The 17,307-nt window shown below is 37.3% G+C and overlaps 1 protein-coding gene across 9 annotated transcripts in view; it reads right to left on the bottom strand.

The window, feature by feature from the left end:
• The window catches only part of NBAS (NBAS subunit of NRZ tethering complex), a 393,028-nt gene that overhangs the window by 59,163 nt on the left and 316,558 nt on the right, over positions 1 to 17,307 (bottom strand). For all 9 annotated transcript variants that reach the window (XR_010149189.1, XM_001161679.8, XM_009442024.5 and 6 more), the window contains 3 exons: positions 11,381 to 11,599; positions 7,477 to 7,679; positions 5,352 to 5,441 (listed from right to left, as the gene is read on the bottom strand). Coding sequence is in view for 8 of the 9 variants with exons in the window: in XM_001161679.8 (XP_001161679.4) it covers positions 5,352 to 5,441; positions 7,477 to 7,679; positions 11,381 to 11,599 (512 nt within the window). In the remaining variant the exon portion in view is untranslated. The remainder of the gene's footprint in view (positions 1 to 5,351; positions 5,442 to 7,476; positions 7,680 to 11,380; positions 11,600 to 17,307) is intronic.

Raw genomic sequence — 17,307 nt, 5'->3', positions numbered from 1 at the left:
CTGTATTATGTTCCTTCCATATTTAGCTTGTTGAGTTTTATCATGAAGGAATGTTGAATTTTATGGAATGCTTTTTCAGCATCTATTAATGAATTTGGTCAAGCTGCAGATACAAAATCAACATACAAAAATCAGTAGCATTTCTATATGCCAATAGCAAACAATCTGAAGAAGAAAAGAAAGCAATTTCATTTACAAGACAGCTGTGAAAAAAATACCTAATAATATACTTAACCAAGGAAGTAAAAGACCTCTACAATGAAAACTATAAAACACTGATGAAAAAATGGAAGAGGACACAAATAAATGGAACGATATTCCATGTTCATGGATTGGAAGAATACTGTTAAAACGTCCATAATACCCAAAGTGATTTACAGATTCAATGCAATCCCTATCAAAATATCAATGGCATTCTTCACAGAAACAGAAAAAAAAATCTTAAAATTCATATGGAAAGGCAAAAGACCCTGGATACCTAAAACAAACACAGCTGGAGGCATCACACTGCTTGACCTCAAAATATACAACAAAGCTATGGTAACCCAAACAGCATGGTAGTGGCATAAAAACAGATACATATACAAATGGAACATAATTGAGAACCCCAAAATTAATCCATGCATTTACAGCAACTGATTTTTGACAAAGGCTCCAAGAACACACACTGGGAAAAGTACAGTCTCTTCAATAAATGGTGCTGAGAAAATTAGATAACCACACGAAAAAGAATGAAACTGGACTTCTATCTCTCACCATATATTACAAATATCAACTATAAATGAATTAAAGACTTAAATGTAAAACCCAAAAATATGAAACTACTAGAAGAAAACACAAGACAAAAGTTTTATAAAATTGGACTGAGCAAAGGTATTTTGAATAAGACCCCAAAAGCTCAGGCAACAAAAGCAAAAACAGACAGATGGAATTACATCAAACTAAAAAGCTCTGTTATATCAAAGGAAACAATCAATAAAGTGAAGAGACAGCCTACAGAATTGGAGAAACTATTTGTAAACTATACATCAGATAAGGCGTTAATATTCAAGATATACAAGAAACTCAAACAACTCAATAGCAAAAATATAAATAATCTGACTTAAAAGGAGCAATAGTGACCTGAGGTGAAATAGACCTGAAGTGACATTTCTCAAAAGAAGACATGCAAATACCCAATAAATATATGAAAAAAATGCTCGACATCACTAATCATCAGGGAAATGCAATCAAAATGACAATGAGTTTTCACTTTCCCCGAGTTAAGAAAAAAAATAACTAATGCTGGCCAGGGTGCAGAGAAAAGTGGACCCTTATACACTGTTGGTGGGAACATAAATTAGTCGCTGTTAGGGAAAACAGAATGGAGGTTCCTCTAAAAATTGAAAATAGGACTACCATTTGATGCAGCAATCCCATTACTGAGTATACATCCAAAGGGAATAACATCAGTATGTTGAAGAAACTTCCGCACACCCATGTTTATTGCAGTACTATTCATAATAGCCAAGATACGGAATCAACCTAAATGCCCATCTAAAGATTAATGGGTGAAGAAAATGTGGTACATATAAATACTATTCAGCCACAAAACAGTGAAGTCCTGTCATTTGCAGTAACATGGATGAACGTGGAGGACATTATGTTAAGTGAGATGAGCCAGGCACAGAGACAAATACCACACGATCTCACTCATATGTGGAATCTAAAAGATTTCATGGAAGTGAGAGTAGATTGGTGGTTCCTGGAAGTTGGGGAGCAGAGTGTGGTGTACTAGGAGAGGACGGTCAATAGGCACAAAGTTACAGTTGGGCAGGAAGAATAAGTTTTGGTGTCTTATTTATATAGTAGGATGAATTAGAGCAAATACCAATGTATTGTATATTTCAAGATCGCTAGAAGAATTTGAATGTTGTCACCACAAAGAAATGATACATGTTTAAAATGATGGATATGGTAATGATACCAATTTTATCATTATACTATGTATACATTCATTGAAACATTACAGGTCGGGCGTTGTGGCTCACGCCTGTAATCCCAGCACTTTGTGAGGCCAAGGAGGGTGGATCACCTGAAGTCAGGAGTTCAAGATCAGCCTGGCCAACATGATGAAACCCCATCTCTACTAAAAATACAAAAATTATCCGGGCATGGTAGTGGGCACCTGTAATCCCGGCTACTCGGGAGGTTGAGGCAGGAGAATCACTTGAACTCAGGGGGCAGAGGTTGCAGTGAGCCGAGATCCCATCACTGCATTCTGGCCTGGGCGATACTGCAAGACTCTGTCTCAAAAAAAAAAAAAAAAAAAAAAACATTACATTGTACCACATAAACGTGTACAATTATTGTGTGTCAATTACACAATATAAAAAATTAAATTTAAAAGAAGCAAATTATATTTGCTTCAACATAAAAAGATAAAAGAGGACACGTGGGCCTGGCGCAGTGGCTCATGCCTGTAATCCCAACACTTTGGGAGGCCGACGTGGGTGGATCACCTGAGGTCAGGAGTTTGAGACCAGACTGACCAACATGGCAAAACCCCATCTCTACTAGGAATACAAAAATTAGCTGGACATGGTGGCAGGCAACTGTAATTCCAGCTACTCGGGAGGCTGAGGCAGGAGAATTGTTTGAACCAGGGAGGTGGAGGTTGCAGTGAGCCGAGACTGCGCCATTGTACTTCCAGCCTGGCCAACAAGAGCAAACTCCACGTAAAAAAAAAAAAGAAAAGAAAAAAAAAGAGGATGTGAAAAATGGCACAAATTGCTTAAAAATTAACCACAAAACCACATATTTGGTGGTGGCCATCAACACATGCACTCAAATTCTTACTTTTTTATGCAGTCTCCCTGCCAGGAATATTGTGGGATAGTATATACATAACCCAAAAGCATGTAATGTGCTTTTGTGTGTGACATCTGAAGATGTATATGAGTGAGGTTATTGTCAAAACAGACACTATGGAGGGTAGTGGGTGTCCAGGTTACGAGTTTGGGACTGAGGGAGGCTTGGTATGTCAACAAGAGAAAGGGTGAGGGGCACATAAGGCCTGGCACGGGCTCCTAGAGGTTAGGCTGTCATGTCATGCCAAGGAATGAATAACTTGACAGCATTACTTTCAAAATCCAGAATAACCGTATCACTGCAAAGACCCTCCTTGGAACTACCCGGAAAACACAAACTGTCTCCCCTACATGATTCTGCCAGGTGCATTATTGGGAAGGGAAACCCAAACAAAGGGTGTCAGGTTTAACTGTGCAGATTCAAAAAATACTTGCCAAAATAAAAGTTATGGCTTTGTTTTTCTTCTTTTTATTTTTTAGGCAAAAAAAAAAAAAAGTTCTCTGAAGTTTCTTTTGTTAAGAAGGCTTTGTTATTCTGTGTCTCTAGAATAAAAAGTAAGATCTTGTTGTGTTTCTCCACTCCCTAATGTCTTCTTCGAACCTTAAAAAGCAGTCTGTATTAGAGTAAGTCTCAAATTGGATTCTTCTGTAAATGTGGCTAGAAATTCACTAAGATGAAATACTGCCTTTTAATATTCTTGAGATGCCCCAGTGGGACAAGACTAAGAAGCCCCATTGAAAGGGGCCTAAAACAGTACCTGTTGAGACCCTTTCATCTTGGGAGACCAGGATCCAGAGTCAGCTAGCCTGAGAGAAGCTGCGCTGCGGACGGCAGCTCCCTGGGAGCTGATGGCTGAGAACTCACTGACAAGCTGGGAATGAGATGGCAGTAGTGAGATGGGCCCTGGAAGGAGGGTAAGTGTTTCCCACGTAGCATCTCTGCCTGCTCTGCTACCTGCTGCATGTGGAGTTGCTCAGGCAGCTTCCTCAGCCTGGAATTACCATCATCTATCTCCTCCAAACAGACTCTTCTTTCACTGACCAGCTCTGTGTCACCCCTTGTGTATCCTGCCCTAACTACTCCCTCCACTCTGCCTTCTGTACAGCGCTTCCCATTCTATAGCACAGTGACTACGGCTACAGGCCAGATCGTCTCCCGCGCAAGACTGTGAGCTCCTTGGGGTTAGAGGTTGTTTCTTATCCATATGACCCCTTTGTGACTTCACACAGAGCATGGCACAGAGTAAACCCCATGAATCATTAATTTCTTTTTAAAATCGGGGGCCTAAATTAGCCACTGCTACAGCGACTTTCCTATCTGAAGAACCATAAGCAAAGGGGTTTAGAAACACTGTGCAAGGTAAAAAGCACAGGAAGTAGAAACCCCTGCTTGCAATGTTTTTCCACCTTCACCTACATAGCTCATTCTATATTCTGTCACTCAAACCTTGTGCACAAAGCCATGCAGGGAAATAGACTATGAAGGCATCGGCATCTGAGTACTACATTATCATTTAGAGCCAGGGTGGAATCCTGGTTCTATTTCCCAGCTGTATGACTCTGGGCAAGTCAACTCCTCTCTCTGAGCTTTTAGGTCCTCCTCTGAAAATGGCAACAACATATACAGCCGTTAGAAATAATAATCACAATAATCATTAAATCTACAAAGATCAATGGAAAGTCTTATAATAGCAAGTAGATAAGAGAATACAAAAGTTTATACATTTAAATTGAAACTATATAAAAAGATATCTGCACCTGAACAATAACTGGTAGGTAACATGCAAATAAAAATAATTATATTACCAAATGGAATTATGGGGAGTTTTCTCAAACCCATCTTCATTATATTCTATCATATTTTCAATTAAAGAAAGAAAATTGGGGAGAAGACTTACATGGCTGACATGGATATTAGGCATTGTAAAGACTTTTATGAATTTCGAGGACATGCATAACTGTTCATTTGTGGTTGCTCTTTTTCTTATCAGTATCATTGTACCTGAATGAAAAATTCTTTCTAAAAATAGCATCGGAGATACACATCTTTCTAGGCTTATAAAGCCTGTACACTTTGAGTCCTAAAACAAAGCTGACTTTAATTTATACAAAGTTTTTTTGTTTTTATTTTAAAGAGCATATATACTCACCCTAGGAATTTCCACACTTAATCAATACAGTTAATGTGTTGGAAATGAGAAGCCCCTATCTTGTAGGAAGCTCAGAGCAGTTTCTGCCCTGACAGAATGATTATGATGATGATTATTTCTAATGGCTTTCAAGGAGGCAAGAGAAAACAATGCTCTCCATGGCAAGCAGGACCTGGAGCTGGTGGGGTCAGCACAGAGCTAAGAATACCATGTCTCCAAGTGCAGAGCCGCTCCTTTCCCACCTAAAAATGTGGCTTAGTCTTGGAAGCCTCATACATACGGACACTAAGAGCAATTCTAATACTCTGAGGAAAGCCAGTTAATGAAGATGCACATACTGTTCTAGTCTTACCCCTTGTCCACACTGGCGTGGACTGCTGCAACAACACCTTCCAGGACCTTCAGTGGGTCCCTTGGCCCACCAAGGTCAGCACTGCCACCACTGTGAAAAGAGAGATAAACTGATTCAGAAAAGGATCACTCAAGTCTCAGAAATAAACTTGGTATTCACACCCTTAAATGAACCTGGCTGGATTTTGGCACAGTATACTGCCTGCCCATAGTCATTTGTGCTATGTGATGTCTACAAATGTACCAAGCCCTACACTAGGTGCTAATGAAACATTTTCTGCCCTTAAGGAGCTCAGTCTAATATACACATGTTTTCCTATCAAGAGAATAACACATTCTACTTGCACTGTGTCATTCGAAAAACATTCGTTGAACATTAACTGTATTGAGCTACTTTAAGCATTAAATGTAATAATGATTTAAATCCTCCAGTTGAAGTTTTTTTTTTTTTTTTTAAAAAGCACTAATATTTACTTGCTACTAATAAGTACCAGGCAATGCTAAACAGTTCACATATATTCTGCCACTATTAAATGCAACATCCTATGAGACAAGTACTATTATTATGCCCATTTTACAGATGTTATGTGTAGAACTCTAGTGAATCCTGAAAATGCAACAGAGAAAAAAAATATTTTTGATGAGTTTTTCGAATAATTTAATGATATAAATCAACTGCCAGATTCGGTTCCTTTCATGTCTTTGTTATTTCGTGCCTACTACATTTTATTAACTTCCTAAAAGGTAAATGTTATGAACACTGTCAATAAAAATTTATTTTCCTTAGAAACAGAAGTAGCTGAATTCCTTAAGTTCCCTTTTCCTTCCATTGCTGGAAGATTTAATTCACATTTATTGAATGTCTTCTGTGTGTCAAGTATACCATTTATTGGATCACAACCAAATCTTTAGTGGTAGAATTGGATGCAGAAAAAGATAAGTATAATTTATGTCAAAAATTTATAAGTGTAAAAACTACTCCATCGTATTTTAATTATTCATGAAAATGGGCAATTTTTAAGAAATAAACTAAATTAATCAAAACACTAATTTTTCAAAATGCATATTTTTGTGAGCTTCATCTAAAACTTGGTTTAAGAAATAATAAAAAGATAACCATAAACCAAAAGGTATGAAATATGGCCAACAAATATCTGTCATCATTTCAAAGAGGACACTGGTTCATATAATCAACATCAAAAAATCCTAATAAGCAAACAATAAAACAAAGCTTTATTAATTTGAAATTTGTTCTTTTTAGAAAAAGTTATGAAATTCTATATATCTCCCTATATATAAAATTAATGGATACCTCAGAGCATTAAGGTAAAAACTGTATGAGGCTGGGGTAATTAAACTGATAAAGGCTCATTTGATTTCAGTTCAGCTGCAGAAAACTGACATGCATTTAATCAAAAAGTTCCTCAAGAGCAATACAGAATTAAAAAGAATGCTTAAAAGGAGAATAAATTAAACATAACTAAATCTTTTAGCCTAATTGCATTATTCACAGAAAGTCCTTGATGCCTCATTATTTCCTGAGCGTCACTTCTGCCTCTTTTCTAATCCTCTTGGATGCATTCCTACAAAGGCACCCACATATCGACGCAAAGCAAGAATTTCTCAATTGTCGGTTTTGTGCCATTAATTGCAGGTAAATAATGTCTAAAGACACTTTACAGATGTCTAACTTCATCAGTGTATGATCAGCCTTGCCTTGGGTTTTTCAAAACAACCTTCTGGGAACCATTTTCCCACTACTACAAAGAATGGGAATTAGAAATGGTAAGATCTGAAAAACCATATTGAAGTCACAGGATAGTCTGAAACTTACTTACCTGTGTCAAATGCCATTTTGGCCTTTCCCTTATTTCAAGAAAAGATTGTAAAAGGGGGTCCAACCAGAAATTACATAGCTTAAGATGTTATACACAATACCAACAATGAAACATTTTCATGGTCTCCCTTCTGAAGACATAAGACTATGAGAACTCTAAAAACAATCTCTCACTTTTGTAAAGTCCTTCAAAACTTATAAAATGCTTTTACATACAGGATGACAGTTTAGCACCATCACTGACAAAGTGTCACCCCAGTTTTTCCACAATGACCACTTTCTAGCTTACCTCAATGCAGAAATTATTTTCATGATTGCACTCTGCACTATATCCTTGGGTGAGATGTCAAGAGGGCCAACTGCCACCTCTAGCAGCTGCTGAATCATTGCTAGAGGCTGACCATCTAAACAAATAGCCACAGCTTCATCATGAAGTTTCTCTTTTTCTGATCGGGACAGATCATAGAGGTGACTGTATTTTTGCAGTGTTGCCTGTAAAGACATGGTAATCAACACTTAAGTATCAAATAGAAATTAAATGTATCTACATGCACAAAGTGAAACATATTTAGATCCTCAAACCAAATACATGAAAAGCAGCAACACCATACCAAAGGGCATGTATTAGTTAGTTATTAAGAGCTTAGGCTCAAGGATCACCCACATTTAAGTGCAAATTCTGGCTTTACCATTTATTAGTTAGTGGGCTTTTGTGATCTCAAATTTCAATATCTGCAAAATGAGGATGAGGAAAATAGGGTCGTGTGAATAGAGGGTGTTGTGAACATTAACTGAGATAATATAATGGTCAGTTCTTTAGCACTTCAGGAATAAAGTAATGCTTGATAAGTATGAGCTTTTCTATTATTATTATTACTAATGCACTATGACCACATAATAATCTATTGAGCTATAACTATGTAATCCCAGGTATTATACATATGGTATCTAAATTAATACTTGTAATAACCCTGCAAGTATTTTTAAATTAGCTGCATGTTATAAAAAAGGAAATTAAAGACCAAGGAGATTGAGTAACATGACCAAAGTCACATGGCTACCAATTAGCAGAGCTAAGATTAGAACCCAAAAGTCTATTCCCCTGCCCTAGGCCACACTGCCTGCCTCTCTTTGATAATATCTGTAAAAACAAATGTTATACCAAATAATTTAAGAAATAAGAGGGAAGCTATTGTTTTTTGGCATACCAAATACAGTCACTTAATGATAATAACAGTTTCCAGATTCTTTATAGTTTCCCTTGTAATCCTGAATATACTGTTTTGCCTTTGAAACCAACCATGAGAAAACTCTGAATATAACTGAATATTTGATGATATTAAAGAATGTTTATTAATTTTTTTCTAGTGATCATGTTATAGTGGTTATTTTAAAGTATCTTTTAGAGATAGATAGGGAGGTATTTATGAATAAAATGAAAAGATGACTGAGATTTGCTTCACAATCCACAAGAGCAAGGTAAGGGAAGGCAGCGGTATGCATGAAGATTGGGCACGTTTTGACAGTTGTTGAAGCTGGGAGTTGGGCACATGAAGTTTCATTTCACTGTTCTGCCCATTGTGAAATTCTCTATTTCAGAAAAATCCCTATGAGTGAAGCAGGGCAATTTCTAGTATCCTCACCTAAGAGAAGAGGGAACTGAGGCTCTGTAGGATGAAAGCCTTCAACTTTGATTAAATGAAGCTTCATGAGAATATAAGTTTTTTTGTACTGGGTATATAATTAAGGATGTTAAAATGAAGGTCTGAACTATAAAAGGGATAAATGCATGGGCTTGAAGGTTATTTCCAGCTTTTGCTATATAAGGTGCCTTAATAAAATTAAATAATGTCTAATTTAGGAACCTCAAGAGTTTCCTATTACGGGCCATCCATAGTCTGACTGAATGGTACTCACGAGTAGCTATGTGGTACCTTTGCATCATATCTTAGATGAAACAAACATGTTTTTTATCAATAATCCCCTTGAATCCCCCCATAAACTATTCTAGGTATTGGAAGACAATACTTGTAGCTGGGTGAAGTGGCTCAGACCTGGAAGGCCAAGGTGGGCGAGTAGCTTGAGCCCAGGACTTTGAGACCAGCCTGGGCAACATGGCGAAACTGTCCCTACAAAAAATACAAAAAATTAGTTGGGTGTGGTGGCACACACCTGTAGTCCCAGTTACTCAAGAGGCTGAGGTGGGAGGATTGCTTGAGCCCAGGAGGTAGAGGCTGCAGTGAGTGAGCCTGGGCAACAGAGTGAGACCCTGTCTCAAAAAAAAAAAAAAAAAAAAAAAGACAATTCTTGTTCCATAGAGAGTAATGACAATTCTCTGGGTTTTAATACAGTATATTAAAAAATAATATGTTTAAAATAATTTTAGATGTGTTTATTTAAAAATAAGTACTTAAAAATTTATAATAAGTATAGATCACTTTTCCTTGAAGGTTGTAATTTTACTCTAGTTCTCCTAATTATGAACTGTAGTACTGTAAATGTTAGTAGGATAAAATCAAGATTGGTAAAGCCAATTTGTTTCCTGCAAAGCCTTCTATATTGTTCATACCATTATTTAACATTATTCATTAGACAGAAAAATAGGCATTCCAAAACACAAAATGAATAAAATTTCTTTCAAACTTTTAAGTTCTTCCCATTATCTTTTCAATGGGGGCTTTACATTTATGTCTTGTACAAATTTTCAAGTCTCCCATTTGCTCATTACCTGAACTCTCCACTGACTGATCTTTCTAGCCATTCTACAAGGCAAGAATACAATTCAATAAACGTGTAAGGTTTAAGAAAAATAAAAGAGGAGGTTAACGGCCACTTACAAGGTTCATTTACCATAGTATTATAGGGCAAATGGAATATTATTCATATATATAAGCACTGTTTTCACTTACATGGAAACCATTTATTTATTGATTTGTCAACTTTCCAGTTATAGAAAAAATTATCTCAACTCCCACAATTGTTAAAATATAGAACAAAATCTCTAAGGGCCTTAGAGAACTTCTGGTTTCATTGTATAGTCCTAACACCTGTGTCTTCAAACCTCATCACAGGTAGGGAACCCCAAACTTCATGATGTTGTTTTTGAGACACCAAGGAACTAGAAACCACCTAGAAACAATTTTAGTAGTCAAAAAATTCCTCTCAATAATGAAATTATATTTTATGTTGGAAATATGCAACATAAAAACAGGATAAGGGTATATATTTAATAAAAAAACAGTGTAGACATAAGAGGCTATTTCTGATTTTTTCTGAAAATTAGGAGGGAAAAGAAAATCAAAATATCTATCTATCTATCTATCTATCTATCTATCTATCTATCTATCTATCTGAGACAGAGTCTCGCTCTGTCGCCCAGGCTGGAGTGCAGTGGAGCAATCTCAGCTCACTGCAACCTCCGCCTCCCAGGATCAAGTGATTCTCCTACCTCAGCCTCCTGAGTAGCTGGGATTACAGGTGCGTGCCACCACACCCGGCTAATGTTTGTTTGTTTTTTTTTTTTTTTTTAGACGGAGTCTCGCTCTGTCGCCCAGGCTAGGGTGCAGTGGCGTGATCTCAGCTCACTGCAAACTCTGCCTCCCAGGTTCAAGCCATTCTCCTGCCTCAGCCTCCTGAGTAGCTGGGACTACAGGCGTCCGCCATTGGGCCTGGCTAATTTTTTTGTATTTTTAGTAGAGACGGGGTTTCACCATGTTGGTCAGGCTGGTCTCGAACTCCTGACCTCGTGATCTGCCTGCCTTGGCCTCCCTAAGTGCTGGGATTACAGGAGTGAGCCACCGCGCCCAGCCTATTTTTATTTTTTAATTCTACCAGCTAGAAGTAAAGTCTGAGCACCACTGTCTTCTATTTCTTAATTTTAGAGACCTCTCCCCTCATCCCAGGCAGCTATCCAGTGTTCAACTCCTGCTACCATCTCCATTTCCACCCTTCTCACCCACTTCCTCTATTTCCCCATATCAACTGTGCCAAGTGGCTTAACATCATTTTGAAAGAAGTGGAAACTGAATTGTCAATCAAGTGATCATGAAGAGGTTAACCAATAAAGGCTTGCGGACAATTTTCAAGGATATCTGCAAGTCTGAAAACCCTGTCAAAACGACTAATGTAACTTTCAAGGAAAAAAGAAAATATACTGATACAGAGTGAGCATATAGAAGTTCCCATTTCTCTACCTGCTCACTATTCTTCAGAGAAAGGATGAAGCTGTGGCTCAGGGTTTCCAGGTGGGCAAGTGATTTCTCCAGATGATTCAAAGTATCTGCATAGGTAACTTTAGAATCCTTAGCTTCTTGAGTTTCGTCTTCTGAGTTTCTTTTCCTTGGCTTCTCAATAAAATGTTTGACTGTCTTAATAGCCTTTCTAGTCATCTCTTTACGGGCTTCCACAGACAGCTTAAAAAAAAGAATTAAATAATAGTGAGACCAAAGAACCCTGCATTACGTATTGCATATTCAGCAAGTGTTAATGAGTTAGAACAAAAGTGAAATTTTTGTATATATGATTTTAACCAATAAATAGCACTTGTTATACTAGTTTTTCTTCTGTGAAGAAAACAAAAAGTGAGGTGCCATTTGCATTATTAAACTAGTAATTAAGATTTTTAAAAATGTTAATATCCAAAGCAGGTAAAGTGATGAAACTAGTATTCACACTGACTGCCAGTTACAGTGCAAAAATGAGGAGTCATTTCTACAGCCATATTCCCAGTTCTGATCACTTATTATAAGAAAAAAATTCCAAAGAAGAAAATAAATACAGGCATAAAGATTTTAACTGGAATAAGACTATTAATATAACCTTAAAAGTAATCTAATTGATAGAAGAAATGATAACTAGCTTATTTTAAATTACAGGCTGGAATATTATGTAGTCATTAAAATTAGAATTATAAAAACAGTGTCCATACATTTTGGAATATGTTTGTCATAGAATGTTAAAACTTAGAAATCAGAATATAAAACTCTCTAGATAATGTTTACATTAAACTTCAAACTATATCTGCATATACAATATATGTATTTTATATATTTTCTATTTTATGTGTGTGTATGTGTGCATTTATATATTTTCTATTTTATGTGTGTATGTGTGCGTGTGTGTGTGTGTATATATATATATATATATATGTTGAGTATTGCTTATCTGAAATGTTTGGAACCAGAAGTATTTTAGATTTCAGATTTTTTTTTTTTTTTTTGGATTTTGGAATACTTGCTAATTTAGCATCCCTAATTCAAAAGGCTGAAATCCAAAATGCTCCAATAAGCATTTCCTTTGAGCACCATGTTGGCACTCAAAAAGTTTCAGATATTGGAGCATTTCAGATTCCTAGATTCAGGAAATTCAACCTGTACATGCATATAAAGTATATGTATGTATAAAAATATAATAAATATGTACTCAGACATATGCATATACATACATATATATTATTAAGGTGTTAGGATTATGAGCTATTTTTTTCTTTCCTTCTTTCCAAAGATTCGAAACATCGTTTTCACCCATTTATTCAGTGACACGCATCAGATTCCTGTATACTGTGTTAGATATATGGGAGTTATATTTTTCTAATTAATAAAATACTATCCTCAAGAATGTGCAGGAGTTATATTTTTCTAATATTAAAATATTAAGCTCTTAGCCTCAAGAATACAAAACTAAGTCTAAACTTTGTGCTTTGTTGATGGAGGAAGCAGACACCTCTGAGAGATGCTAGCGCCTTCTCAGGCCTCACTGATTTGTGCTGCTTTGGATCCTGGGCTGTAGTCTTCTGTCAGCTACTCAAGTACATTTTTACTATATCCTCAAAAGGACGTGCTGATTTTTTTGTTTTAATAAAAAGAGATAAAGACTCCTACGACAGACTCTCATTTTTTTTCTACTTCCTAAAAGCAGTCATTGTACATGTCTGGTCATTCTGAAAAGCAGGACTAGGCTGAAATACATGGCATGAGTGACCACACCAGGAGGTAAACTGCCCCCCAGACCCTTCCTTTCCTACTAGCTCCCTCCAAGTCACTCAACAGAGTTATGACTTTAAAATGCTGACAGGACGCCTGCCATCCCAGCACTTTGGGAGGCTGAGATGGATGGATCACGAGGTCAGGTAATCGAGACCATTCTGGCTAACATGGTGAAACCCCGTCTCTACTAAAAATACAAAAAAAAAAAAAAAAAATTAGCCGGGCGTGGTGGCGGGCGCCTGTAGTCCCAGCTACTCAGGAGGCTGCGGCAGGAGAATGGCGTGAACCCGCGAGGCGGAGGCTGCAGTGAGCCGAGATCCCACCGCTGCACTCCAGACTGGGCGACAAAGCAGGACTCTGTCTCAAAAAACAAACAAAAAAATGCTGATAGGGGACATTTTCCTAATCCTATATAAATATTGATAAAAGAGATCTTTAGGAAAGTACTATTTCCAATGAAATTGGAAACGCACTGCAAATGCAGCTTTCAAACAAGTTCCGTAGTCCCCACTTCTTACCAGATTTCTGGCTCTAAGCCATTAAAAAAATCAGAGCCCACCATTGACTGACAAGTATTAATTATGTTACTGTGTTTGCCCACAAATAAACTGTTAACTCCTCCCTGTGATTCAGAAGTACAAAATACTAGATCTGTGTTTTGTTCAACAGACCACCCCTCCCTTCATACATGTAGATGAAGAGACTGAGCTCCAGGAGGCTCAGTGGCATGTTAGGGGTCATCGTGTACAAGAGAAGAGTAAAAACTGGAATCCAGAACACTTGGTTACCAAGTGCAGTGCTCCCTGCCACCTTACATTACACAGCTTCCACTCAACGATTTCTGCATCTTCACAGGCTCCAAGTTTATTAGAGAGTGCATGCTGGTTGAATGCTGAATGACAAAATCAAGACTGAATAAGAGTTTATAGCAGAGTGAATCTTTTATTATATTCATATTTGTTTCCCCAAGAAATATAAATTTCAGAAATTACTTGGCTACATCAGCTAGCCATATGTATACACTCTTCCTAGCCTATTGTGTGATATGGAAGAGTTTCAAAAACAGACTGGCTACAGAATAGGGATAGGCAGCTAATTCACATGGGCAGGAAGTAGGGTCCTGGATGAAGCAACGGGTCCCTATTCCCTTAAAGAGGTCCAGATGAGATCATTGTTGTCCAAGTCTTGACTCGCCTTTGTCAACCAACCATGGAATGAATATATGGTAAGCAGGAAGAACAATACATTCAGAAAACTTGTGTTTAATATTTACTACTGGTGTGACTTTAGGAAACTTGACAAAGTGCTTCAAGCTTTAGTTTCTTCATCTACAAAATGAAAAAAAATGACCCCTGCTGCACAACTTTAAGAACTTAAGACAATATGTAAAACAGTCAGCACAGTGCCTTGCCCATAGTAAGTGCTCAGTAAACAGATGCTGACATTTAATTTGACCAATGGATAAAATACATGTGCCATCCTCTCCCCTGTTAGTTTGTCATCTTCCTAATAAATTTGTCACATGATTCCCTTTTAGAAAAACCTTTTTTTAAATAAGCTCCCCAAATTTCTTAGCACGGAACTCAAGAACCTTCACAAACTGGTCCCTAGCTAAGTCTCTGGCTTCGTGGTATAATTGTAACTCGAACCCTAAGCTACAGCCACACTGACTCTTTATCATTACCTGGTGCTTTTACTTGCCGTCTTGTCTCAAGGAAATGCTCCTTTCCCTCTTTTTTGCAAGGCAAATTCCCAGTCATGTTTCATTATCGAGACACTTGGAGTCAATCTAGCCTCTACAAGCATTCCACTGGCAAGTCCTCTGCTCCAACATCCAAGTGCATAACCCACCTACTTTGTATGTATAAACTGTCTCGTCAGCATTACTGAGTCTAGCCCTCACACTGAAGTCTATGCTTTCAGAAAACTAGCTGTAGGTTATGAGAGACAGGTGCAACTTTTTCAAGAGTTTAAATTGTTTGACTTCATCACTACAGTGTCATTAGAAAATTTTCTATTTAAAATAATCCTTCAAGAGAACTAAATATTTCAAAATAACTATGTAACCTGACACTGAACAAGGCAGAGTGTAAATAAATGCAATCCTAAGTTAATTTTCCTGAGCCAGCTAGAACCTCTAAGAAGCAGAATGATATTATGATTAAAAATATGTAAAGTGTTTTATTTGACTAGGCGTTTTACTTAATTCAAGCTTTTTATTACTATACTTTGTAAAAACAGGTTCATTGCTGAAAGACTCCAGGGTATGATTAAAAAATATATGTTTAACACTGAATTTACATCTAGTAGATTTATTTTCTTTAAACTGTTCCATAATGGAAGGAACAGAAGTAAAAGAAAGAAATGATTCAAAAAAAATGTACCAGAGTAAAACAAATGGCAATTTCTTTACTGTATCTAGTGGCCCCACGGTACCATTATTCTTAACATTCTTTTCTTAAGCCCACAGCATTAACATGTCATTCATGTATATCATTACTATAATATCAAACCAAGATGATATTTTTAACTGTTCCCTGCAGCAATTAGTAATTGCTATGAAAAATAATAATGGATTTTTTGAAATAAAGATAAGTGGCTAAACCGTTTCATCAGTTAGTAAATAGGTACTAAACATCTACTTTCCAAGACCTGTAAAAAATGAGATAAAAACATGAACCAGGCTTACAAAGAAACCACATATATCATGGGAGATAATATAGTGAGAAGGGGGTGGAGGGACTGAGGAATCATGGATGACATCAGCAAATCTTATTGGGTCAAGCTTCAAAATATATCTAGGTTCTAACCACTTCCTACCACCTTCACTGCCACCACTCAGTTCCCAGCCACCATCATCTCTCATAAAGAGCACTGCAACGGTTCTAACTTGTCTCCCAGTGTGACAGAGATAGTGGTGCTCACCAAACACAAGCATTCCAACTCTTCCACTGCATTTGTCAATTCCCTTGTAGTTAGGATGAGCTGTGTTCCAGCCAGTGAAATCTGAGCAGAAGTGACATATACCATTTCAGAGCCGGGCAATAAAAAAACCCACATGGCTCACTATCCAGTTTCCCTTTTTTAACCACAACAATTAAGGAGAACATGGGGCCCAGATGGTGCCAATACAAAATGATGGGGCTTCCATCAGCCTGGATCCTTAAGTGACTTTGTGGTACAGGCCCCTTTGCAGTCTTTTATTGGATTAGGTGCATGAGAGACTATCTACCGAAAGCCACTACAAACCTTAGCTTATTCTGACACACAACAGGTACCAAGAGTGAGGCAATATGTGGCTTTGGTTTTCAGGTATCAGGCAATGAAAAAAAAAAAGATTAGAAAAACACCGTAATCTATGATATGCTATAAAAAATACTTAATAAAACTATTATCTGTGGTAACTTGGGGGGCAGATCATACCCCTAATGAACTTGGGAAATGGAACACCAGAAATGTGTTGGATGTTATGTGATGCTGTGGGTATTACATGAAGTACTGTCCAGATCAGAAGCAGGAGTGAAACAGAATAGAGAAACAGCCCAGAAATTCAGGGCCATACTGGGTTAAAAAACAAACAAAAACAAAAACCAACTTACTAATTCTAGACCCCATGAGTAAGAGATAAGATGGAGAAATCCTTATATAACAAATGCCAAGTAAAACCTTTAGAAGATTAAAATGATTCAGGAAAGAGATAAAACAAGGGCGTGACACTCCGTAAATTCTTTCAATTGGACAAAATGACTCAGGGCAGAGATCCAATTAATGATGTCATCCTTAAACAGAAACCTGATAGCTTTAAGCTAGCCCCCTTTAAGTGGAGAGAGAGAATGTACAGGGGTGATACATCAAAGATATATAGAACAATATTTCAAAACAAATGAAAAGACCCTGTAGATGTGGCTACGGGCACATGACACTAACAGATATTAAATAAATAAGAACCTGATTGAATTTCTGAGATAGTGATGCTGCCCAAGAAACCACAAACCTGGACTGAGAATGCCTGTGACTATTTAAAACTTAACACTTGGGCCTTCAACCTTGAGGGTACAGGCCTCCAACATCCACTCCTCATGTGGCCCAGGAAGGAAGTGGGGAGGTCTTCCCTGGAGGGAAGAAACTGGGGTCAT

This window comes from Pan troglodytes, chromosome 12, assembly GCF_028858775.2.
Source record: "Pan troglodytes isolate AG18354 chromosome 12, NHGRI_mPanTro3-v2.0_pri, whole genome shotgun sequence".
Classification (NCBI taxonomy): domain Eukaryota; kingdom Metazoa; phylum Chordata; class Mammalia; order Primates; family Hominidae; genus Pan; species Pan troglodytes.
The sequence above is the reverse complement of the archived record's forward strand: the minus strand, read 5'-3'. Positions and strand labels throughout refer to the sequence as shown.